The sequence below is a fragment of the Urocitellus parryii genome, chromosome 7, assembly GCF_045843805.1.
Source record: "Urocitellus parryii isolate mUroPar1 chromosome 7, mUroPar1.hap1, whole genome shotgun sequence".
Taxonomy (NCBI): Eukaryota; Metazoa; Chordata; class Mammalia; order Rodentia; family Sciuridae; genus Urocitellus; species Urocitellus parryii.
Window position 1 is genome coordinate 131,708,196 of NC_135537.1, and position 24,824 is coordinate 131,733,019.

At 41.1% G+C, this 24,824-nt stretch overlaps 1 protein-coding gene and 1 pseudogene across 1 annotated transcript; one reads left to right on the plus strand and one right to left on the minus strand.

Annotated features, from left to right (window-relative positions):
* The first annotated feature begins 119 nt into the window (after positions 1–119).
* On the plus strand, positions 120–1,061 carry LOC144255884 (olfactory receptor 1-like; annotated as a pseudogene).
* Positions 1,062–15,512: 14,451 nt separating this feature from the next.
* On the minus strand, positions 15,513–24,699 carry LOC144256174 (polyunsaturated fatty acid lipoxygenase ALOX12-like). Its single transcript, XM_077801256.1, is given in 16 exon segments — positions 15,513–15,607; positions 15,795–15,916; positions 16,300–16,454; positions 16,677–16,763; positions 19,546–19,755; positions 20,429–20,563; positions 21,229–21,389; positions 21,648–21,669; positions 21,671–21,752; positions 21,832–21,954; positions 22,054–22,064; positions 22,066–22,136; positions 23,357–23,558; positions 24,132–24,254; positions 24,404–24,491; positions 24,689–24,699. Coding segments are annotated over 16 exon segments (1,698 nt in total).
* Positions 24,700–24,824: the final 125 nt, after the last annotated feature.

Sequence of the window (24,824 nt, forward strand, 5' to 3'; positions counted from 1 at the left end):
TGGTGGGATCAACTATTGTAGAACACGTAAACACTGTGTATGAGAAAAAAATGATCATTTTCACTTGGGTTTTTAAAGGGCCTTTTTATTTCTCTTAAAGGTATTGGAGACAAATAATAATGGGAAAAAACCAAACTCTCATCTCAGAGTTCCTCCTCCTGGGCCTGCCCATCCAGCCAGAGCACCAGAACCTCTTCTATGCCCTGTTCCTGGCCATGTATCTTACCACTGTCCTGGGAAACCTCCTCATCATCACTCTCATTTGCCTGGACTCCCATCTGCACACACCCATGTATTTGTTTCTCAGCAACTTGTCCTTCTCTGACCTCTGCTTTTCCTCTGTCACCATGCCCAAATTGCTACAGAACATGCATAGTCAAGTCCCCTCCATCCCCTATGCAGGCTGCCTGACTCAAATATACTTCTTTCTGTTTTTTGGAGACCTTGGGAACTTCATCCTTGTGGCCATGGCCTATGACCGCTATGTGGCCATCTGCTTCCCCCTTCACTACACCACCATCATGAGCCCCAAGCTCTGTCTCTCCCTGGTGGTGCTGTCCTGGGTGCTGACCACATTCCATGCCCTGTTGCACACCCTGCTCATGGCAAAAGTCTCTTTTTGTGTGGACAACGTAATCCCGCACTTTTTCTGTGACATGTCTGCTATGCTGAAGCTGGCCTGCTCTGACACCCATGTCAATGAGTTGGTGATATTTATTGTGGTAGGACTCTTTCTTGTCTTCCCATTCCTACTCATTCTTGTGTCCTATGCAAAGATAGTGTCCTCCATGTTCAAGGTCCCTTCTGCTTGAGGTATCCGTAAGGCCTTCTCCACCTGTGGCTCCCACCTCTCTGTGGTGTCTCTGTTCTATGGGCCAGTCATAATTCTATACTTATGTCCATCAGCTAGTAATTCTACTGTGAAAGACACTGTCATGTCTCTGATGTACACTGTGGTCACTCCCATGCTGAACCCCTTCATCTACAGCCTGAGGAACAGAGACATGAAGGGAGCCCTAGGAAGAGTCTTTTGTCAGAAGAAAATTCCCTTCTGTGTATGATACAAATAACTGGGGCTTTTACATCATTTTATCCAGTAAACTTGTTGATATTAATATTGGGATATTATTGTAGATTGTTTCCCACATCATGGTAACTTCTGATGAAGTAGCTTATCCCTTAATTGTTCAACAAATAAAAGAGAGGAAGTTTAGCTGATTAGTTGGAAGGAGGTCTTGTTAACCTGGCTATGCCTTCCTGTTTGTCTTTTCTTGGTGATCCTGGGAAAGCACAGGATAAGGGCTACTGTTTTATGGGAACTCCATTCTTTACATTCTTAAGATACCCCTGTATTTTGTTATCTTGTCTCAAACATGCTTTGAATATGGCATAATTTTTAAACAGTGCTTCATAATCTTAGGTTGTTGCCCAATAACATTTAAATATCTCAAAATCCCAGGCTCCTTCTAATATCTCCTACATAATTTTTCTGCACAAATTTTGACATCATTCTATCACTTAACTTTCCTATATCCCTGATTTATTTTCATGTCTATGTTAATTTTTCTGCCCTTCCCTGACCCTAAATACATTTTCTAACCCTTTTGTAATGCTGATAATTCTGTCTTTACCTGTAATTACATAAGGCAGGAACCCTATTAATTATTTCTCCAGGACTGGGCAAGGAAGCTTGAGATTGGTTCAGTTTTAAAGGATGTCTTTTTGCTTGGTATTTTGACTTTGAATAATTTCCTGACATGTACATTTTTATAATACACTCATGACAGTTCAAAGGAAGTAGAAAAGATACTCATTGTTTGGGATTGCAAAATAGGAAATTCATTGACTTTCCATGTCATCCAGAAAATCAGTTGTTCAGCCTATGCAAAATCAGAGAATGATTCTAAGGTTTCTTTTGATTTTCTCCCACTTCCAAAAGAGGGAAGTACCCATTCTTTTTTTAAACTCAGCTCTCTATAGCATGGGTTGATTCCATTCTTCATTTATTTGTTTCCTTAGTTGTACTCTGTAGGTGATGGCATTCAAACCTATTTCTTTCCTCCATTCATAAATCTGCTGACCCCACAACTATCTGAATGCCAGAACTTTCTCAAAAGCTCCCAGCAATTCTTTCACTTCCTCGCTATTCCTTTTATTCTAAACAATTTAGAATTGTTTTATCTAGTTATGTGAAGAATGTCATAGGTATTTTTGTAGAAATTGCATTGATGGAATGTATTGACATTTTAATTGGGACTAAACTGAACCCATATATCACTTTGGGTATTATGGACTTCTATTTTTTAAATGTATGTATTTTAATCACAAACTGTATGGACCACTTAAAATATTGATTTTTCAATCCATGAATATGGGATGCTTCTTTCTTTCTTTCTTTCTTTCTTTCTTTCTTTCTTTCTTTCTTTCTTTTCTTTTTTTTTTGGTGTGTGTGTGTCCTCTTCAGTTTCTTTCAACAATATTTTATAATTATCATAGTAGAGATCTTTTTTCCTCTTTGGTTAAATTTATAGGTATTTTAGTTAACGTTTTAGCTACTGTAATTTGAATTGTTTTCTTGATTTCCAATTCATAGAATTCACTTTTGGTATAAAATTGTATGCTTATTTTGTACCATGAAAAATTGCTAAACTCACTTGTTAATTTTAATGTTTTTATGGAATTTGGGGGGTTTCAAGATGTAAGATTATGTCATTCAAACAATTTTACTTCTCTTTTGTATTTTGGATGCCCTTTACTTCTTTCTCTTGCCTGTGACTCTGGACAGAATTTCCAACACTATGTTGGATAAAATTTGTAAAAGTGAACATCCTTTTCTTCCAGAGCTTAGAGCAAAAGCTTTCAGATGTACCCATAATTTTAGTTGTTGGCTTATTGTAAGTGACTTTTATTATATTTAGGTACATTCCCTCTATGAAGTATTTCTTGAGGGTTTTTTGGAGGTGTTAAATTTTATCAAATACATTTTCCATATCTATTGAGATAATCATGGGTTGTGTCTTTCATTCTATTGATGTCATGTATCATGTTTATTGATTTGTATTTTGAACCATTCTTGCATCTCAGGGATTAATCCCACTTTATCATGATGAAAATCTTTATAATGTGGTTTTGGATTCAGCAAAGTATTATTCTACTGAGAAGTTTTTGCATATATGTTCATAAAAAATATTAGCATGAAATTTTCTTTCCTTACTGATTTTGGCATCAGGTTAATGCTGGTCTCATAGGATGTGTTTGGAAGAATTACTTTTGAAAATTTTTTGAATAACATAAGAAAAATTGGAATTAATCATTCTCAACTATTTTGTAGAACCCAACAGTTAAGTCATCTATGTTCTAGGTTTTTCTTTGATGAGAGGCTTTTTATTATTGATTCTAATTTGCTACTTGTTATTGGTAAGTTCTGGTCTTTATTTCTTTATGATTCAATAGTATTAAGGTATCTGTGTCTAAGAATTTCTCATCAGAAGAATGGTCATTTTAAACAGCTTTTGCAGATTAATTTTGATGTAATAAAGCCGATCAATTCAAAATTATACAATTTACACTTGCCTAGCCTACATGAGACCCTGGGTTTCGTAATCAGCATGATCAAAACTATCTACAATTTGATGAGATTTGAACAACTTCAGTTCTCCTCAAGGACACTTGATGAAATTCATGCCAAATGCCAACTGGAATTATTTTTATGGAAATGAAAAAACTTAAATTTAAATTTACATGAAAGAGACAATAAGTAAAATTTCTGTTTTAAAACCTGGAAATGTAAGTTGGTTCCATGCCTAGCAATATCAATATATATCTTTTAAAAACTCCTATACAAGTATACATTTGTATAGGAATTGAAAAAAAGTTACAAGAAATGAGGAAGTATCTGAAGAAACAGTCCTATGGGGGGGATTGTTTTATGATGAATATGGTATTTAAATTAAATGTAGGTGAAGAAGGCAGTACCTAAGAATGGTACTGGAATAATTGACATGGTAAAATACTAAATGAATTCTTTACTCACATAATGAAAGTGCATTTTAGATGGCTAAAGCACTAAATATAAACTACAATCTTTAAAAATATTTTATACAAGAAAATATTTAAATTTATGCAAAACTCAGAAGCTACATTTTTTAAATGTCATACATATGACCATGCAAACTAAGAGCTTAACTTAATTATATTAACTTAATTGTATTTTCACCTTGCATATAACCATGATGAAAGAATTTGTTTAATTAAAATGAAAAATAGTACATTATTTCAGGATGTATTTTCTTTTCTAGCATTAAAAGTAAAGATAATTATAAAGTAGAAAAAATATAAAGTTATCTTTGAATATAATTTTAAAGTATCCCAAAAATACTTAAGACATTTATGTATATGACATTGATTGGGAATTAATTCATTTCTCATCACCTGATCACTCCTGAAATCAATAACTAAGTTGTAAGAATTGAAGAGGACCCCAAATTACCCCGAAACTTTGAAAAATGTTCATCAATTTTCTGGAATCTTCTACTAGTTCAAAGCCACAGGGTAAAATGTGCACTGATTTGCATCTATTTCTCCTGAAAAGGATGGGGAGAAAATGGCAGGCACACAGAGCCTCATTGGCATCCCCCCAAATGTTAAGGAGTAAGAACTGGAGGAAATAGTAAGCCATGAACCAAATTAAGAACACTATTACTGAAAGAAAAGTGGCATGGGACTAATCACACACACACATCTGGGATAAAAAGTGGGTTTGTTGTCAGGAGCCTGACAAGGCTGCTCTGCACAGAGAGAGGGACAGCAGCAGCAAGCAGGGACGGCAGCAGCGACTCCCCCTTGGAATGTTACCTCTTATAGGCTAGAATCATGGCTGGGGCTAGGGGCGGATTTAGTTTTGACTGACATAGTGAGCATCTCCTGATCTTGTGGAAGGCAAGTCTTGTTTCTTGGAAACAAAGGCAGGCAGTTTCCCTATCTTTCCAAAGGTGGTGGGTGGTGGGGGAAAAGAAAACCAGCATGTCGTTTTATCTTCTCAAGGAGAGAACAGGGAAATCACTACATCCCTATCTCAGGGGCTGGAAAGTTGCCTCCCATCTCTCAATGAGAAAACAGGGGGAGACCAGCACGTCTCCAGACCAGTAAGTTTTATCTTGGGAATAAGAACAGTATTCATAAAGTGGGGGTGGCGGAAAAGGAAGATGGTTGCAATTATGCTAACAATTACCTGGGTCTGTTGTCACCAGCATTTGAAAATGATGTTTTTAGAAAGCTAAATGTAACTTGGCAGCACTAATTTAGGGAAATAGCCACAACCATATTCCTCTCTTTTGGCCATCTGTCTATCCTGTAACTTAGTACAGGGTATAAGATGAGGGCCCAACATGATAATCCTTTTCCATATGACTGAGAATGTTAATCCTTTTTGTGAACATACACCCATATTTACACAAACATGCACAGCTTATTAGGTAGCTATTTGGAAGGTAATGTGAATCAAGAAATGGAATGTAGGACAAAGAGCGTATGTGCATAGATAATAAAGGGTTCAACTTTGTGTCAGAAAGTATCAAGTGAACATATCCATTAAAAAATGAGGGCAAAAACTATGAAATTGGCTGCAGAGATGTGGAGGTCAGTGCCATTTAAGAGAAGTTGAAATGATACATTTTGTCGTCATCACTTGCAGGGGACAAGGAAGCCTATGACCAAGAATGGAAACAGACAATGACACACACAGCTGACACTGAAAAGTGTAAGGCTGAGCTGGGGTGTGGTGGGCATATGCCTGTAATACCAGTTACTCAGGAGCCTGAGCAGGAGGATCACAAGTTCAGAGCCAGCCTCAGTAATTTAATGAGGCCCTAAGAAACTTAGTGAGACCCTGTCTCCAAATAAAATATAAAAAGTGCTGGGGATGTGGCTCAGTGGTTAAGTGGTCCTGGGTTCCATCCCTGGTACAGAAAAAAAAAAATGTAAGGCTGCACGTTCTATTTCTCAGGTGGGATTAGGTGAGAAGAACCCCCACAATCAATAATCTGGTGGTTTTAAATAGGTTCAGTACTGACACATAGTGGAACACTGGCATGTTCATATTACACATTGTTCAATCTTTTTAAATATTTATTTATTTATTCTAATTAGGTATATATGACAGCAGAATGCATTGTGATTCATTGTACACAAATGGAGCACAAGTTTTTATTTCTCTGGTTGCACACAATGTAGCATCACACCATATATGCAGTCATACATGTACCTAGGATAATGTCCATCTCATCTATTCAAGCTCTGACATCATAATTTTTTCCTGTCCTTCATGGAATCATCACAGGAGTTAAATAAGATCATGGAAGTAAAGTTTATGGAATACTTAAAGAACCAAGGAAGGAAAGGTGATGCTTAAAGAGGGAAGTTGAAAAGCAGATTCTGGCCTCCTCGACCATGCTTGAGGCAACAACATTTAGGGCCCCAAGAGGACTTAGTTTCCAACAAACACAAATTAAACTGCTATAAGAAGGTAAACATAATGTGCATTTAAATACACATCAAGTAAAAAGGAAGGAAAATGCAGACATGAGAAGAAAAGAGAAGTAAAATGGTTGAGAATGATATAAACACTTGCTCAGATAGAGATTTCTACTTAGAAATGAAAAATTAAATTTACAAGAGTGACTGCTGACCTGAGTTGTTTGAATCTTAGCATTGACCTGGGAGAACAGACTATCATTTAAAGCCAAGTTATGGTTTTCAAAAGGAACACATGATAAATTAGTGGTTTAAGAGCTTCCAACAGAAACTTCAATTAAATGATTTAAATTATGCCTTCAAGGTTATCTAGAATTAACAAACAGGACACCTTCCCATCAGGTCATTGAGATTATCTTTTACATCAACTACACTCTCCATTTCAGTTTTTATTTATCGGAAATTTTCTGTTTGAATAGAAACATGGAAAGAAATATCTGCAATAATAATCAAATATCAGACTCAACATTTATATTGGATAAAATTATGTATGTATCACAAGGTTGACCATGATACAGAGAAGAATTGTCTCTTTACTCAACACTCTTCTCAGAACTCCCTTCACCTCTCTGTTCCTCAGGCTGCAGATGAAGGGATTGAGCATGGGAGTCACCACTGTGTACATCAGAACCATAATAGAATTTTTCACATTAGATTTGTTAGATGATGAACATAAGTAGAGACCATAGAACACTGACACCACAGACAGGTGGGAGCCACAGGTGAAGAAGGTCTTGTAGATACCACAAAAAGAAGGAAACTTGAATATGGAGGGGAAAATTTGTGCATAGAACATGGTGATCAGAAGGAATGGGATGACAATAATGAGTCCTCCCATGATAAACATCATCAACTCATTCACATGAGTATCAGAGCAAACCAGTTTCAGTAGAGCATATATGTCACAGAAAAAGTGTAAGATCAGGTTGTCTGAACAGAAAGTCTGGCCATGAGCAGAGTGTGCAACATGGAATGGAGCATGGTCAGCACCCAGGACAGCACCACCAGGGAGGGACAGCTCAGGGTTCAGGACAGCAGTGTAGTACAAGAAGCAGATGGCTGCACAGCTGTCATAGGCTATGAACTCCACACAGGAAAGGAGAACAAGGAGAAAGCTCTTCTGGTTTCCAAATAGCAGGAGGAAGTACATTTGAATCAGGCAGGCTGCAAAGGGAATGGATGGAACTTGACTCTGCTTGTTCTGCAATAGTTTAGGAATGGTCACGTAGGAAAAGCAGAGATCAGAGAAAGACAAGTTGCTGAGAAACAAATACATGGTTATGTGGAGATGAGAATCCAGCAAATGGGAATGATGATGATGCGGTTCCCCAGGATGATGGTAAGATACATGGAAAATAATAGGGCATAGAACAGGTTCTGGTGCCCTGGCTGGATGGGCAAGCCCACAAGGAGGAACTCTGAGATGAGAGTTTGGTTCCTTCCTGTCATCCTCTATCTCCAGTATCTTTCAGAGAAAATAATTTTTAAAAATCCCTCAACAATCCAAAGAAATGAACATAGTTCTATTAACATACATTATCTGATACTCATTCTATAACAATTAATCTCATTTTCTTTATAATAATTGGAATCTTTAATGCCCGAATGTCTATTCTCCACATCATCATTGATGTCTTTTTCTTAACTTCTAGGAAACATGTTTGAATATTTTATCCTTTCCTAAACATTCTTATCTATTGGCTTTTGGGACAAAATGCTTTGTTATTTTTTATACCTGCCTGACTGCTAATCCCAGGGAAACACAACTGACTCCCATTCCATCTGTGTCTTATATGTTGATGTTCTTATTATGCCATTATTATAAATCTATATACACCCCCAAGAAAAACTCATCTACTCCAATGTCTTAGATTACCATTTTAAACTCAGACCTAGGGTCTGGGGATGTAGCACGGTGATACAGTGCTTCTCTAGTATGCTCAAGGCTCTGGGTTTGATCCCCAGTGGTCCAAAAAATAAATTTCTAAATAAAATAAAAATCAGTAAGCAACCAATAAATCTCTGTGTCCCATAATGACTAATGACTCTCATCAGATTGCACTGCGTCTGTTCCACCCTCCTATTCATCTACTCTCTCATATTTCAGAAAAGGAATGCAGCATCAGATCTGAAGTCTGTGAGCTGTTTCTTTCATTCTTTTCTCTTACCACCAACTCCAACATACCACATCACATATATTCCACTCCTGATCACAAGGCCACATTCCTAGTCCATGATGTCATCATATCTCACCTGGACTATTCAAGAGTCTTTTAAGTCATGTCCCTGTTTCTATGCCTCAATACCCTTCACTTTCAATATGCTTCAATTACACAGTAGCATTGTAAGTAGAAATCGATCAACTCTCTCCTTATTAGTGCTTCAGAGGATTGGCATTGCTCTTAAGATAATGTTCCCTTTGAAGGCACAAATGTTGCTTTATTACCTGACCTGCATCTACCTCCACTTTCTCACCTGTCCACACAGTGATAATTGTACTCTACTCTGCAGCAATTATGGAATTAATAGCATCTCATACATGCTGTTTCTCCTGCCAATCAATTTGTCCTTCTGCTCTCTCTTCACCTGGCTTACCCACACTTACTTTCAGGCATATTACATGACAGTTGCTAAGCTAAAACTCCCTTGTGTCACGTGCTAGGGGAGTCCTGCAGTACTTTCCACAATATCCTCTTCTCATGTCATATCACTTGTGTCTGGATCACAGGTTGATAGCTGACTTCCCACCAGGTTGTGAACTGCACACAGAAAAGGCCATGTCTGCTTTACACCTGCAATAGGGCAGCCCCTGGCACGGTGCCTGATGTGACCAATGCTTCATCTATATTTGTTGGCTGTCCTTCAGGATGAGACATGTCCCTTCAACTTTAAGGAAGTCAACTCTCCTTAAGTAGAATAATCGCTACTTTCATCCACCCAGAACACAAACTCTCTAGACTTCACCACCTAGCACTACATTTTGTCACTGCATTACCAACTTCTCTGATGTAGCTTTCTATTCATGGAAAATATTAGGGTCCATCAGATGCCCTGTCCTTTTCAGCAATACTGATGTGAATGAAACATTCTTCCACTTTAATACAGAAGATGCCATCAAATTGATGTTGTTAAAATAAATCTGAAAGCATTATGTAAATTATTATAAAAGGAGAGGAAAGAAACATATTTTTTAAAGCTCTCCTTTGAGTTCTTCCTCAGAGGAATTAGCCATATATGATGGCAAATTTTATGTGTCAGCTTTGCGTGGTCCTGAGGCCAAGTTTTCATTGCCATGAAGATATTTTGTTATATGATTAACATTTAAATCAGTAGACTTTAACAAAAGCAGATTATCCTCTATATGATGAGCCTTGTATCATCAGTTGAAAAACTTAGAGGAAAAAACAACTATACTCTTCTGATCAAGAATTCTGCCCAAAAAGACTTTTCTCCCCTAAGGAAGAATTCTGCCTCCAGAGAGCTCTGGATTCAAAAGTGTAACATCCACTCTTCCCTGGTCTACAATCTGCTGTCTTTCACTGAAGATTGTGAATTTAGAAATATTCAAATTATATGTATTATATTCTTAAATTCACACACAAAATCATAGATATATGCATCATATTAATTCTTATACTCAGCCCTAATAAACCCCAGTATGTCACAAAGCTGTCAAAGAAAGCAAAAGAAGAACTTTAACAGATGTGGGAATTTTAACAGATGTAGCTCCTAGTTCCAATAAAGAGGGACCCAGAGTCCAGCCCCTCACTGCAATGCTTTTCTTCAGTTTTGCATACCCCTGGAGTTCCAAAGAGCCCTTCTCACCATGTCTGGCTGCCATCAGCCCAGTTGCCGCAGAAAAAAAAGCATCTGAAGACAGGACTGCTGGACAATGGGTAGTGACCCCATGTCTGTGGCCATTGTTACATCTTCCTTGGTAGTGGGTGGGGGCATCCACATTGAGCATGGGCCATTAGGAACCCAGTAAAACCAGTCCAGCTTGAGGGGTGGCGGGGAGAGAAGAATCTGGAGTCACTCAAGGACTCTGAACTTCAGGACCCCAAGCTCCAGTTTTCCCCTTCAAGCATCCCGCTAGTCTAGGCACTTGGTTGCACCCACCTAGACCTCAGGGACCGTTGCTGTCAGTGGTCCCTACCTAACTATTATTGATGGCTGCGTGTTGGGCAGTGCGTGTGAAGATGCACATGGTAAGGAAATGACAGAGTTGAAGTCAAGACTGAAAAGAGGCAGGGAAACCTAGGAAAAGAAAAAACAATTTTTAGAAATATTACCCAGAGGGGATAAAGAAATACAGACTTAGTTATTAGTATGTGTTCATGCATTCATTTATGCATTAATTCAAAAACCCTGGAACTCTATGGACCAGGCACTGTCAAGCCATTGGGACTACACTGGTAGGTACCACACATCAATATCCCTGTCCTCTTACAGCTTAGATTCTAAAATGGAAGGAAAATAAAATAACAAAATTATGTTAGATAGTGGTAAGATTAGAAATAAAACAGAAAAAGGGTACATGAAAACTCAGGAAGGGTTTTTCATAATTTGATTAATATATATATATATCATGGAAAGACTATCTGAAGATCACCTGTGACGTAGGGAGTGCTGTGGTCCAGAGCACAGGCTGTGGCATAAGCCCTGGGTCCCAATCCTGGCTCTGCTGTTGACCAGTTGCATCAGTTGGACCAATTGATTACCTTCCTTGAACCTTAATATTTTTCTCTGAATATGGCAATAATAATAATCATCAACAACAATAATAACAATAATTACCTTATTAGTGAGATGATTACATAAATCCCCTCAGTACATGGTAGCTATTGCTCTTATGGTAAGATTTGGAGAGTTAAAGAGGTAGAAGAGGTTCTTGGTCAAATATCTCCTTTTATAAAAATGGTTAAAAGTCAGTAGGATGAAGACAGATAAATCTTAGGAAAATGGGCAAATACTTGAAAAGGCCTTTCACAGAAGAGGATATCCATACAGTTACTAATTCTATGTAAAGGTACTCAGCTCCACTAGTCATTGGGGTAATACAACTTAAATATACCCACTAATATGGCTAAAGAGGAAACAATAGAATTCTCTGTGGTACACTTAAGAGAAAATGAAATGGTTATAACTCGTCCTATGCTAGAAGGAATTAATATTGGTACAATTGCTTCCCCAAACTGTCATAAACTATTTAAAACAATTTCATTTTGTTGATATAAATTTCCAGTTTTCCCAGCACCATTTGTTGAAGAGGCTATCTTTTCTCCAATATATGTTTTTGGTACCCTTGTTTAATATAAGATGACTGTATTTATGTGGGTTTGTCTCTGTGTCCTCTATTCTGTACCATTGGTCTACAAGTCTATTTTGGTGCCAAAACTATGCCATTTTTGTTAATAGTTTAAGGTCTGGTATAGTGATGCCACCTGCTTCACTCTTCTTGATAAGGATTGCTTTAGCTATTCTGGTCTCTTATTTTTCCAGATGAATTTCATGACTGCTTTTTCTCACCATGCACAAAACTCAACTCAAAGTGGATCAAGAACCTAGGGATTAAACCAGAGACCCTTCACCTAATAGAAGAAAAAGTAGGCTCAAATCTCCATCATGTCAGATTAGGCCCCAAATTCCTTAATAAGACTCCTATAGCACAAGAATTAAAATCAAGAATCAATAAATGGGATGGATTCAAACTAAAAAGCTTCTTCTCAGCAAAAGAAACAATCAGTGAAGTGAATATAGAGCCTACAGAATGGGAGCAAATTTTTACCCCTCACACATCAGATAGAGCACTAATCTTTAGGATATATAAAGCACTCAAAAACTTTAACACACACAAACAACAACAACAACAACAACAACAAAAAAAAAACCAAATAAGCCAATCAATAAATGGGCCAAAGAACTGAACAGACACTTCTCAGAAGATGATATACAATCAACAAATATATGAAAAAATATTCAACACCTCTAATAATTAGAGAAATGCAAATCAAAACTACTGTAAGAGTTTATCTCATTCCATTCAGAATGGCAGCTATTAAGAATACAAACAACAATAAGTGTTGGTGAGGATGTGGGGAAAAGTCACACTCATACACTGCTGGTGGGACTGCAAATTGGTGCAGCCAATATGGAAAACAGTATGGAGATTCCTTGGAAATCTTGAAATGGAAACACCATTTTACCCAGTTATCCCTCTCCTAGGACTATACCCAAAGGACTTAAAAACGGCATACTACAGCCACATCAATGTTTATAGCAGCACAATTCACAATAGCTAAACTGTGGATCCAATCTAGATGCCCTTCAGTAGATGGATGAGTAAAGAAAATGTGGTATATATCTACAATAGACTATTACTCAGCAATAAAATAGAATAAAATCATGGCATTTGCAGGTAAATGGATGGAGTTGGAGAATATAATGCTAAGTGAAGAAAGCCAATCCCAAATCAAATGCCAAATGTCTTCTCTGATATAAGGATGCTGATTCCTAATGGGGCTGGGGGAGAGCATGGAAGGAACAGACGAACTTTAGATAGGGCAAAGGGGAGGGAGGGGAAGGCAGAGGGTGTGAGGGTAGAAAAGACGGTGGAATGAGATAGACATCGTGACCCTAAGTACATGTATGAAAATATGATCAGTGTGACTCTACTTTGTGTTCAACCTGAGACATGAAAAATTGTGCTCTATTTATGTAATATGAAATGAATTGCATTCTGCTGTCTATATAACAAACTAGAATAAATAAAATAAAATAAACTATTTAAAACAGAACATGCATGTACTCTATGATTCATTAATCTCTCTCCTAGGTATATACAAAGAAAAAACCTACTCAAAAGTGTTCACAGCAGGATTAAGATTAGTAGCTACAAACTGGAAACAACCATAATTTCTATCAATAGCACAAATGAAAATAAGTTGTACCATATTCACATAATAGAATATTATACAGGTGTGACAATAAAAGAAGTCCATGCTATATCCAACAGCATGTGTAATCCTCACATTGTTCAGAGAATGAAATAAGTGAGTTCAAGCTCATATTTCCATTTATATGAAGTTACAAAGAAATCAAACCAACCTGCATTGTGAAAAATCAGGATGGTAATTGCCTCTGGATGGGTATGACAGGAGATTTTTAGAGAGCGGTAAAGTTCTGACTCTTGATCCAAGTGGTGATTATCTCCCTGGGCCACCTTAGTAAAAGTCCTTAAGTTGTATACCTATGACTTAGATCTTTTTTTTCTCTTAGTCTATTTGATTTTAATAAAATTCCCATCCCCCTAAACAAACACAGAGCATGCCTTCTTATTTCCAGGCAGTTCTTATAGATGGTTGAATAATAATGCTAGGAAAAGAGAAGTTATTGTCTCATTTCAGACACAGGAAGTAGCTCAAATGTTAGCTATCTCACTCCACTCAATTTACAGGTGAATATTTGAAATATAGTTTCATTATTTATTTTATTTTAGTTTTTAAATACTGGGAATTGAACTCAGGGGCATTTTACCACTGAGCTCTGTCCTCAGCCCTTTTTCTTTTTTATTTGAGACAGGGTCTTACTAAGTTTCTGAGGCTAGCCTCAAACTTGTTATCCTCCTGCCTTAGCCTCCTAAATTGCTGGGATTACAGTGATGTGACACCATGCCCAGCTATTTTCATTACCTTTCAGGTATGATGAGGCTAACAGACAAGAGATTAATGCCATTGAAAAGATGGTTTATTATACTTACAGGTTCCAAAAGAATGGTACTTGCTATACCTTAGGGGGCCACACAAAGAAGCACAAGAGCCTGCCAGGGAACAGAGGGAGTAGAGGGCAACTGGAGCAAGAGCCTCTATTATGGTTTTCACATTTGGATAATTCTGTCACATTTGAGGTACAGTGGCTGTCCCCACCTGTCTAACAATCCTCTGGAATTCAGGCCTGGAGTGTGAGAGCTCCCTAGAGGAAGTGATTAGGGATGTAGGCTCAGAATTTAGACCTGGAGTGTGAGAGCTCCTAAGAGGAAGTAGTTAGGGGTGTGGGCTCTGGGATGGTTGGTTAGCACAGGAAAGACATGCACACAGGAAGTTAGCTAGCCCTGCGAAATGCAGTACCTTCAGGGTCAGCAAATCCCCAAGATGTCCAAGTATCAAAATCACAGAATAAAAAGATAAAATTAGTATGGTGAGTCAGGGTCAAAAAAATTTGTGATCAGCCCAAAGTCATCTACTGTGTGTCAGAGCCTGGATTCTCCTGTTCCATGCTGACCATATTGGGGAGGTATTTTTTGGTGGCATGGAGCCTATGATTAAACAACTCATAATATGCAGTCGACACATTTCGGCATTGTCACACATTTCATTTGCATCACAAAAGTTCGGTCAGGTACATGGTGAGGAGGGAATGAAAACAGTATGTGCATTTTAGAGATAAATAAACCAGAAAAAAGAATACGTAAATTGTTCAAGGTTGCATAACTAGGAAGAGGAAGAGACCGAAATTAGTACTTTAAAATTTGTTTAGTACATAACCTTTAACTGATGAGATAAAGAGAATGCTGAAAGATAAGGGGAACAATGGGTGAATCAGAAGTTAAAAAATATGTCTAAGTGTGTATTGTAAACCCTCTATATTTCATGGAAAGAAGAGAACTATGGAAGGGAAGAAAGATCTCATCCAAGAGGGGTGGACAAATTGGCCAAAGAAACCTGAGTCCCAAGGATAAGGCACTGAGTCATGTTTGAGCCAAAGCATGCATGGTACTGAGGTTGCATCTGGAAATGCCCTTGCACTCTGGCCTGGGCCTCTCTGCATGGTGGATAGTCACAGACAGGAAGAGAAGAGAGGGGAAGCCAGAGGGAGTCCTTATAAGCTTTGGTGTGAAAATTTTCCTATTTATATCTTCAGGCAGGAAAACAGGGGACCATGAAGACAGAAGGTGAGACCCAGCATGAACTGGACAGAATCCTTCACTGGCTTTGGCCTGGTTGGGTCCCAGGACATGGTAGGTTATGGGCATCTGTGACTGGGATGAGGATAGGAGTAGGCTTGATGGCCAGGGTCTCTGAGGAGACAATCCTTGGGGTCTAGAATTGTTCTGAGTCTTAGGGGGCTATGAATGGAATTCAGATGCTTTCAGGTGTGGTGGGAGTGGTGTCAGGAGAGGTTGGGGTTCTGTCTCAGAGGAGCAGAGCTGGTAAGAGGTTCTGGCAGAGTCTCCAAAGCGCTCCTGTCTCTGAGATGGATCTTACCTCTGTCCTGGGCATGGCACAGCCCCACCTCCATGATCTCCCAACACCAGGCCTGCAGCTCAGGATCCCCCCTCACAACATCATCCCTCTGGTAGAAGAGGTGGACGATCCCCTCCACACACCTGCCCAGAGAAGGGAGCTGAAATCTGTGATTCCAGAAGGCTCCAGCCTCTGACCTCTACTACTCTAATCTGGCCACTAAACCTGGGTCAGGTCCTAGTAGACTTGCCTTTTGGAACATTCCCCAGGTTTATGACACAATTGTGTAAAGGAAGTTGTAAGTCAAGAGTTCCAGGAATTCCCTACACTGTACATGGTTGCCAGACACTCTTCTTAACATAATCCCCAATACCACCAGATCCTATGGTTTACTCACTCACAGCTCTCCTCATCTCCATTTCCTGCCTCTCTCCTACCCTCTTTGCTTTTGCCCTATGCTGATCTCAAGCCAGAACCCCACCCTCCTCCTCCCACTCCCACTCCCCATTTCTTAGCTGCTTCTCACCCACTGGCCAAGGCATCATGAGCGTAGAGAGCACTTGGGATTCCCAGAAGACCCCGGTCAGCCAGGTCATCAGGAGGACAGAGGGAGCAATAGGTCAGCTGAGTCATTGCCCGATGGGCCAAATCTAGATGACCACCTCCACCTGTGCTCACTGCCTAGGATGAGAAAGTTAACAGGGCTTGAAGAACAGAATAATTGCCTTTTATACAGGGATTCAGAAATGGGTTGTTCAGATTTAAAGTCATCTATGTGATGGAACAGGGCTCACGAGTTTAAGGATCAGGCCATTCACGCAGGTTGGTCTGGGGTCTTGAGGATGTCAAGAAGTCATAGAGAGGTGGATGATGAGGCAGACCCATGTTCAAGTTCCTCTTTACCTTTGCAAATATTCCTTCATCGGAGTTAAACTGGATCCGGCCCCGGGTGTTGATTTCCATAGTGTTGTGGACATGGGGCGCCAGGAGCTGGGGTGCAGGAGATTGGAGGGGTGGTTAATGGAGGCCATGCTTGGGTCCTTTCTTGTAGGGTCTGGCACACAGCATGGTGTCCTTCTCTATTCTTGATGCTTTTGTCCCTGCTGCTACTTTGACAGTCTGGTCTCCTGATTCTTTAACCACTCACTTCAATATCCTCCAGCTTCCATGACAGTTGGGCTTTGGAGCCACACCAAGTGGGGTTTGAGTGCACATTTCACTACTCACCTTGATACCTGAGCAACATAATGAACCCTCTAAGTGTCAGTCTCCTCATTAGTTACCAGGGTGTCTGCAGTACTGTTTCTGAGAGTGACTGGGCAGCAGGTCTGGAACACTACCTGGCACACAGAAGTTCTTGAGATCATTGCCTTTATTATAATCAACTTGAACACAGTTATATTTTAAAGAATCTGCCCCTTAACTTTTGATATAATTGTGTTCTTTCTCTATATTTCACATCTTCATAACTTAAATAAGCCTGTGCTTATTTCAAAACCACACATCTAACTACTCATCATTTTCCTTTTTTTTTTTTTAGGTCTTAATCAGGATTAAAGATGTCACATCAAGCTACCTGTTTAAGCCATTCCTAATTAGGCCCTATATGTCCCCTAATGAAGGCCACTTATCATTGACACATGCTTATTTTTATGCTAAGTGGGGGTTTCCCCATTATAACCTGATTGATATACAAGATTCACATACTTTTTCGCATTTTAATTGTTTGATACTGGGCCAAGGGCAAGATTGAGGTGACACTGCTGGTTTTAAGGCATTAAGGCCCCTCATACCGGTCTTTTCAGAAAATTCATGGAAGGATATTGGCATCACAGAAAACATAAGACCTCCAAAATAAGGGAATAAAGAACCCAAATCAGAATCCCTAACAATAATGAGGATGATGATGATAATTAATTATGATAACCCAAAGAATAAAACAAAACCAATACTTTTCTGTGACACCACATTTTATCATTTAATGTGTTAACAACCCCATGATGGAGATCCTATTATCTCCATTCAGAGATGAGGACCCCAAAGCACACATCTGAATAAGCACTGAGGCCAAGATTCAATATTCAGATGCTGGTAATCTGCATGCAAAACCTGCCTATATGACCTTTAATGATACCTCTGGTGGGTCCTGATAACAATGCAGCTGTTTGCCATGTGATGAAGTTGTTATATTGAGGTTAGGGAAATATGGAGGGGGCCAAACTAGTAAACAGTGATGTTAAGTATAAAAATGTACTTAAATAATTCAAGTTAAGAACATGGTGATGCAAAATATCTTAAGATCATCATATATAAGTTCCCATGAACTATATTAATAATTACTTTGCTTTTTTAACCCCCCAAACCAAAATGACTACAGCCCAGATTAGGATTGGGGTGGGAACTCCAAGCAGCAATACAATTCAGTTTTCTTTGTTTTTGTACTGGGGATTGAAACTAGGGGTGCTTTACCACTGAGTTATATCCCCAGTTCTTTTTATTTTCTATTTTGAGACAGGGTCTCACTAAGTGGCTGAGTCTGGCCTTGAATTTGTGATCCTCCTGCCCCAGCCCCAGAGTTACTGGGATTACAGGCATGTCTCACTGCATCCACCTACAATTCCGTTGTTCTGTTGCCAAGTACTCACTTGTATATCTGACCAATACTTCAAACTCCCTGTATCTAAAACTGAAAAGTTCATCTTGGTCTCCAAACTGGCTTCTTTACCTGACTTTGCAGTTTCTGATCATTGCTCTGATGCCTAAGCATGCACATGTTTGCTGCCTTCTTGGCTATGTTCCCTGTATCAAAGTGACATTATGATTTCCAAAAATTTTTAAAGCAAGTTTTACACATCTTTTTTTTTCTGCATTATGCTCAGCAATAGATAACCAGACTCACTCTTTTAAAAATAAGGTCTGTACAACTCACCCATATTGAGGACTCCCAGGTGTTTCAGAAGCACAGACCTCTGACCTTGCCTCTCCAATTTTGCACTCAGGCATGCTGCAGTTACTGTTTCCCATGATCACCATTCATTGGTGTCCCTCCCGCCCTCTCTTCCTCCCTTCCTCCCTTCCTTTCTTCCTTCCTCCCCACCTCCCGATACCACCATGCAAATGCAGCTCTTTATCCACCCCACTCTTGGCAGGTTCAAGAGATCTGTCAGGCTTTGCTCTCTCTCTCTCTCTCTGCTCTCTTTGACTCTGTCCTTTGATTTTCTGCTTATCTGACTACCTCAGTTATGGTGGAACATCTCCACCAATACTCTAGCACCTCCTCTATGTCTCCCTAATTCCAGAAATTGCTGTCGGCCTTTCCACACAAATGATAAATCTCCTAAGGCAGAACTAACATTTCGCTTTAACAAATTATATTCCTACTCTATTCCTGACCCATTGGCAGAGAATTTCAGAGAGCTGACTTACAATGTGTACTTAATTAATCCAAGTGTTTGACTTCATAGGACAGATGAGATCACTCTGCATTATTTCTTAACTTGTGTATATCTACAATTTTCTCAAAATAAAAAGAATTTAAGTATTAAAATAAAACCAAGGTCAAGGTCTTGCAATAGTTATGTCTCCTTTCTCTCCCTCTGTTCATAAGACACTATGAAGATTCTGTGCTGTGTCACCATACCTATGCTTGTTGAGTGCCAATCATCAGTGTCATGGTCATATCTTGAAGACCTAGGCTTTTAAATCCCATACAGCTGTTGGGTTTTTCCTCTCTCTGAGGTACAAGATGGGACCTGGAGGGTGGAGCCTGTACCTTGAAGACAGGGTGCAGTCCTGGGAGGCACCTCATGGTGGCAACAGCAATGACCTCACCCAGCAGGTGAGTGTTCAGCAAATGATACTGGAACTCATGCAGTTGGAAATCTGAATTTCGGACCCAGGACTTGGCCAGGAGCCAGGCAAGTGGAGGATCAGAGGGCAGGAACAGTGTTGGGGTAGGAGAACTGGGGGTGGGAGCTTGGAGCTAAAAGAAAGAGGAATCAAACATTCATTGACCTTTTGCCATATGCAAGACACTTTGCTCGGTATTTTGAGGGAATGGAAATGACTGAAATCAAGTAATTGCTTCTGAGGAAGTGAAAACCAAGTAGGAGGAAGTAGGAAACTTCCACATTGCCTGTCACTAGCCATAGTTCCATGTAAGTGTCATGATAGTTTGTGTGAATGCAGGTGAAATGGAAGGAAGGGATCAGTATGGCGGCCCTAACAGTGGTTTGGGGAACACAGGATGGGCGTCTGAGCTTTGGTGGTAGAATGGGAAAAAGAAGGTGAGAATGAGAAATTAACAGTATGTATCAATGACTGTGCAAACAGCATGAAAATATTAAAATTAAGGAAGAAAAGATGTTTAAGAAAGAAGGGATATTCACCGCATTGAAAGATCAAAAGAGATTGAGTAACTTCAGCATGAAAACCAAGAGAGGCCATTGTGATTCTCAGGTATGCCCAGATAAGTAGTGACCAATCTGAAAACTAGAAAGGAGCGATCAGATAGATATGAAGATAGTTCTCATGGAGTGAGGTCAGGAGTAAGGATGGAAAGAGAGAAAGAGCCAGGTTTCTCTGTCCTTGGACAGGTAAGATGAACAGAGAACAGTGTTAGGAGTGAGATGCTCAGGGTACCTCAACTGGTTGACCATAGGTAGCAGCTTCCCATTGGGTTCCATCTTCAGCATGACAAGGAGGGAAGCCAGGTACTGCTTCTCTCTTTGGATCACATTGGTTGGAATTCTATCCAGCAGGATAAAGTCAGCCTCAAACAGGGAACCATTCTGGGGAAAGGAGAAATGTATGCATGGTTAAGATCGGAAGACTGGGGCTGGGGTTGTGGCTCAGCAGTAGAGTGCTTGCCTAGCATGTGTGAGGCTCTGGGTTCGATCCTCAGTATCACATAAAAATAAAATAAATAAAATAAATAAAATAAAGGTGTTGTGTCCAACTACAACTAAAAAAAATAAGATTGGAAGAATGCCCCCACAGCATCAGAGCAAAGGAAAAGAAATGTAAAGATGTTCAATCTGTCTTCATGCCATTATCTTGGGAAGTCTCCCTAGGAACAACCCTTCATTGTGCAGAGGTAGTTTTGGACCATACCTGTCCAATCTACTGTGAACCACAGGCACACTAATTTCAGGAGCCAGGCAAGTGGAGGATCAGAGGGCAGGAGCAGTGTTGGGGTAGGAGAACTGTGCGAATATCCAGCGTCCGTTTCCCATCATATCCTAAACACCTGCTACTTGTATTTAGCTCTCACCAGTGTCAAATGTTTTTTCCTACATATTTTATTCCCTCTAGATCTTCCCAGCACAGTGCTCTACACCAAGGACAGCAGGTTAAGACAACATTCCTCCCTCTGACTTGCATTTGGTCTCTTAACATCACTACATCTCTGGGCCACATTGCCAAGGATAGATCAACTGAGTATGGGAGGAAGTACCTGGAGTTCTTTTTTCAACTGGGCCCCAAGTTCCTCTGTCCCTGGGGGAAGCACCAGCCTGGAAGGCAGAGAAGTAGAGCATCTCAACAGCATGGGGTTAGCACCATTGAGGAACCGGTAGCCAAACAGTTCATCCTCTTGCCAGCGCTGATGAACCTTCTCTGTGGGGTGGGGATGGAGAATGGGAGGGAAATAGTTACCTGGATATTCCTCTCTTGCAGGTTCTATCCCAAGAATTCAGGCATATGATCATACCCTACCCAGCCCTCATATTTTCATCCTCAGGCCTTTCTGAGACGGCGAGTTATAATTATTTCTCATCTGGCAAGAAGATATGGGAGACTCTCAAGTGCAATGGATGACTTTGGAGAAAAAAAAAAGACCTCAAGGGGTCATGGAGGCCTGGGGGAACCACTGACCAGCCAGGGCGCTCTTCTGGCCCCCAAAATATCTGATCAAATTCTTCCAGGCGGGTCCAGGATGTCAGTAGAGTGTAAATACATTTGAAAACCACCTCCAGGGCCCTAGGACAGCATCAGAGGAAACAATCAACCAACCAAATCCCTCCTGATAGCCCCCACTCCATTCTGACCTTCTCCTTACTCTGTCTTTGCTGTCCATTCATAGTCCAGCCTCTTGCCCTCATGGAATCTCATGTCTGGGGGCAGATCATTCTCTGTGTCTGCAGCTATTTTCAGGGGTATCCCTTCCTTCCAGATGCCCCAACTAGCAGATGGGAAAGAGTTGAGGAAGAAATAGGATCAGGAATGGAGCAGGAGATAGGAAGATGTGGAAAAATTGGGAGGTATAAGGGTGGGTGTTCACCGGTAGGTATGCCTGTCTTTCCTCCAGTTCTTTCTTTCTATGCTTCTGGAAGATGTCCAAGGCATTGTCTCCTTCCAGGCAAGCTAGGGAGATGATAGATCACACAGTTTTGTCCAAACTGGTGCCATTCTTGGTTTGTTCTCATCTCTATTCTTAATTATATTACAGCATGCCGTCACCTTTCTCTTTGGCTCCTCCTCCCCTGATTTGTCTGTGGCATCCTTTATCTATTTTTATTCACACCTTATTCCTGATTTCCACCAATCTCAGTGAAAATTTCCCTAAAGCAAATATCCCATGTTTATTATACTTTCTTGTTCTTTAATTCACATTCATCCTCCAGTCCCTACTCATCATTATCTCTGAATCCTCTGCTTAGTCTCCTGTCATGTCCATACCTAGCCTACATAATCACATATTACTTTGGTACATTTAGCCAATCCTGGCCTTTCCCTGTCCTCATCTTCCCCTGTCTTCCAAATGACATATTTCATGTTAGCTCTACTTATATACTCGACCCTTCTCCACCTCCACCCTCACCTGTTCCTGATTACAAGAATTTCTGTGCACATTACTTTCAGCCTCTTATCCTACCTAACAAAAGGTTCCAAGAGTCTATCAGTCTCCCCATCCCATAATTTATATAAACCTAATTTGTTTCTGTTCTCACCTGTATTTAACTTCAGTTGTTCTTCAGAAGTACATAGTCGATGTTTCTATTCTTACCATGTCCATATCCCTAATTGTGTCACGATGAAATTTTTCTCCTTTTTTCCCATGGTAACAATTTCAGCATTTGCTGTCCTCATTCATCCCCATCTTCTACCGTGTCTCCACTCATCACAGTTGAATTCCCTGTTATGCCACCCAAACCAGCTCTCCAACATCGCTGTCATTTGTTTCCATAGCTGTGTCCTGCTCAAAAGTTACTGACCACCTTTATTCCATGAGCCCCTTACCAGCTGCTGCCCTAACATAGAGGAATCCTTTTTACTTTGTTCCTCTGTTTTCCTTCATTGCTGCATCTCCCACTCTCTATCTTCACCTTTTTGGAAGACAGAATCTCCAGATCACTTGTCCCTCTCCAGCCTCACTCGCAGCATCACTTATTCTGGGTAAAACTTTGGGACTTATAACTTCTTCCCTTTTCCTGTCGTGCATCCTGGAATCCCTGCACTCCACGTGCCTCGGAGTCCATCCTTTCTCTAAGCACCACTGACCTTACTCATTCCTTTTCTGCTCCTCTGCCCCCAGCACTTCCTGAGGAGGCCTTGCTCCCACTTCCCCAACGCTGCCAGCTCACCAGTGCCCTCAGGCAGGCTCACAACGCCCTTGCCTTGCACCCAGCGGTAGCACGGAAATGCGGTCTCTGCCGAGGTTCCGGGACCCTGCAGGGTGGTGCGATCGCAGAACCACGCGTCGTCCACCAGTGAGTGCTGTTTGCGCAGCTTCACGAACTGCAGCGGCCCCAGATCCTCTGGAGTGTCCAGAGCAAACTCCTCCTCCTGTGGGGGCCAGACTCGCCAGACTTAGCTGAAGGACCTGAGAAGCCTTTATGAGGGCAGAATGGGCCCTTGGTGGAACTTCAGTTTATCAGGGCCTCGGAAGACAACGTGCACCTCCCTTCCTCCTCCGCTTGACCTGTCCCAGGGGTCTCTGTTAGGCTCCATTTCAGCGCGAGCAAGCGGGGGGGGGGGGGTCCCGCGGTGCGTTGCAAGCAGTGACTTGAACTGACCACGGAGCATCATCCTTCTCTGAGCTGTCACGGGGATCATGCTTGCAGGAGCTTCAAGGCTGACCACTGGTGGTATAGTTACCTGACTCTGGGGTCATTTGGAGATGGAGTTGGAGGCCGCCAGGACCAGGGTCCGAGAAATGAAGAAGGGGGTTGAGCCTAATCCGGAATTATGACTCCTAACACTACCCGCTTCTCCGCGAACCCCCTTTCTCCCTACGCTGCGGGAGTACCAGGGCGGGCTGTCCCGCTGGAACTCTCCCCCAGTCTCCTACTGCTCGCCCACATTGCTCTGCATTCCTAGCCTGGCTGATGGCGGGTATCCCGGCGCCCACCCACTGACCTCGCCAGGCCTGGGTCGCAGCTGCAGCTCCAGCTCTGCCTCCCGCTGAGCCCCCACCAGCCACAGCTGCACGCGGTTCTGCGACCCTGAGAAAACCCAGACCCCAGTGGCCACCAGGATGCGCTAGCGGCTCCTGGCGCCCCCTGCCTGCTGCCTCTGTAATAGCTGTCCGTTAATAAGCCTTGGGAAAGGTCTAGGGGACCTGCTTTTGATGCGTTGCCTGAAGGACCAGCCCCCAGCTTAATAAAGCAGGGTTTTGTGTATCCGCTCACTGAAGGATTGGGGCGTTTCAGGTACCCACCCCAGACAGGCCTGAACCTGCAATTATCCCCATGTGGGGGTGGAGATGGCTGCTCCTCTCTGTGGAGAAGAGCGACTTTGAGGAAGGTGAGGGGCCAAGTGAGGGGGCACGAAGAAGGGGAGTGGGGACAGGCTGAGTCCATCAGCGTTTCTTTCCAGGCCTCTCTCTTCCTCTCCTCCTGTTTAATACTGAGTAGCACAGGGTGAGCATTTCCTGAAAGATCTTGGGTGGCAATGTCCGGTCTTTACAGCCTTACCTTGTGCCCATGTCAACTGTACCCACCTTCCTTTCTTCTGCCAGATCTTGCCTCCTGAAGGGCATTGGGATTGTCCTTTTTGGTCACAGAAGGCTCCTTTGAAGGGACAATCAAGAGTTCAGGGGGGAAATTATAG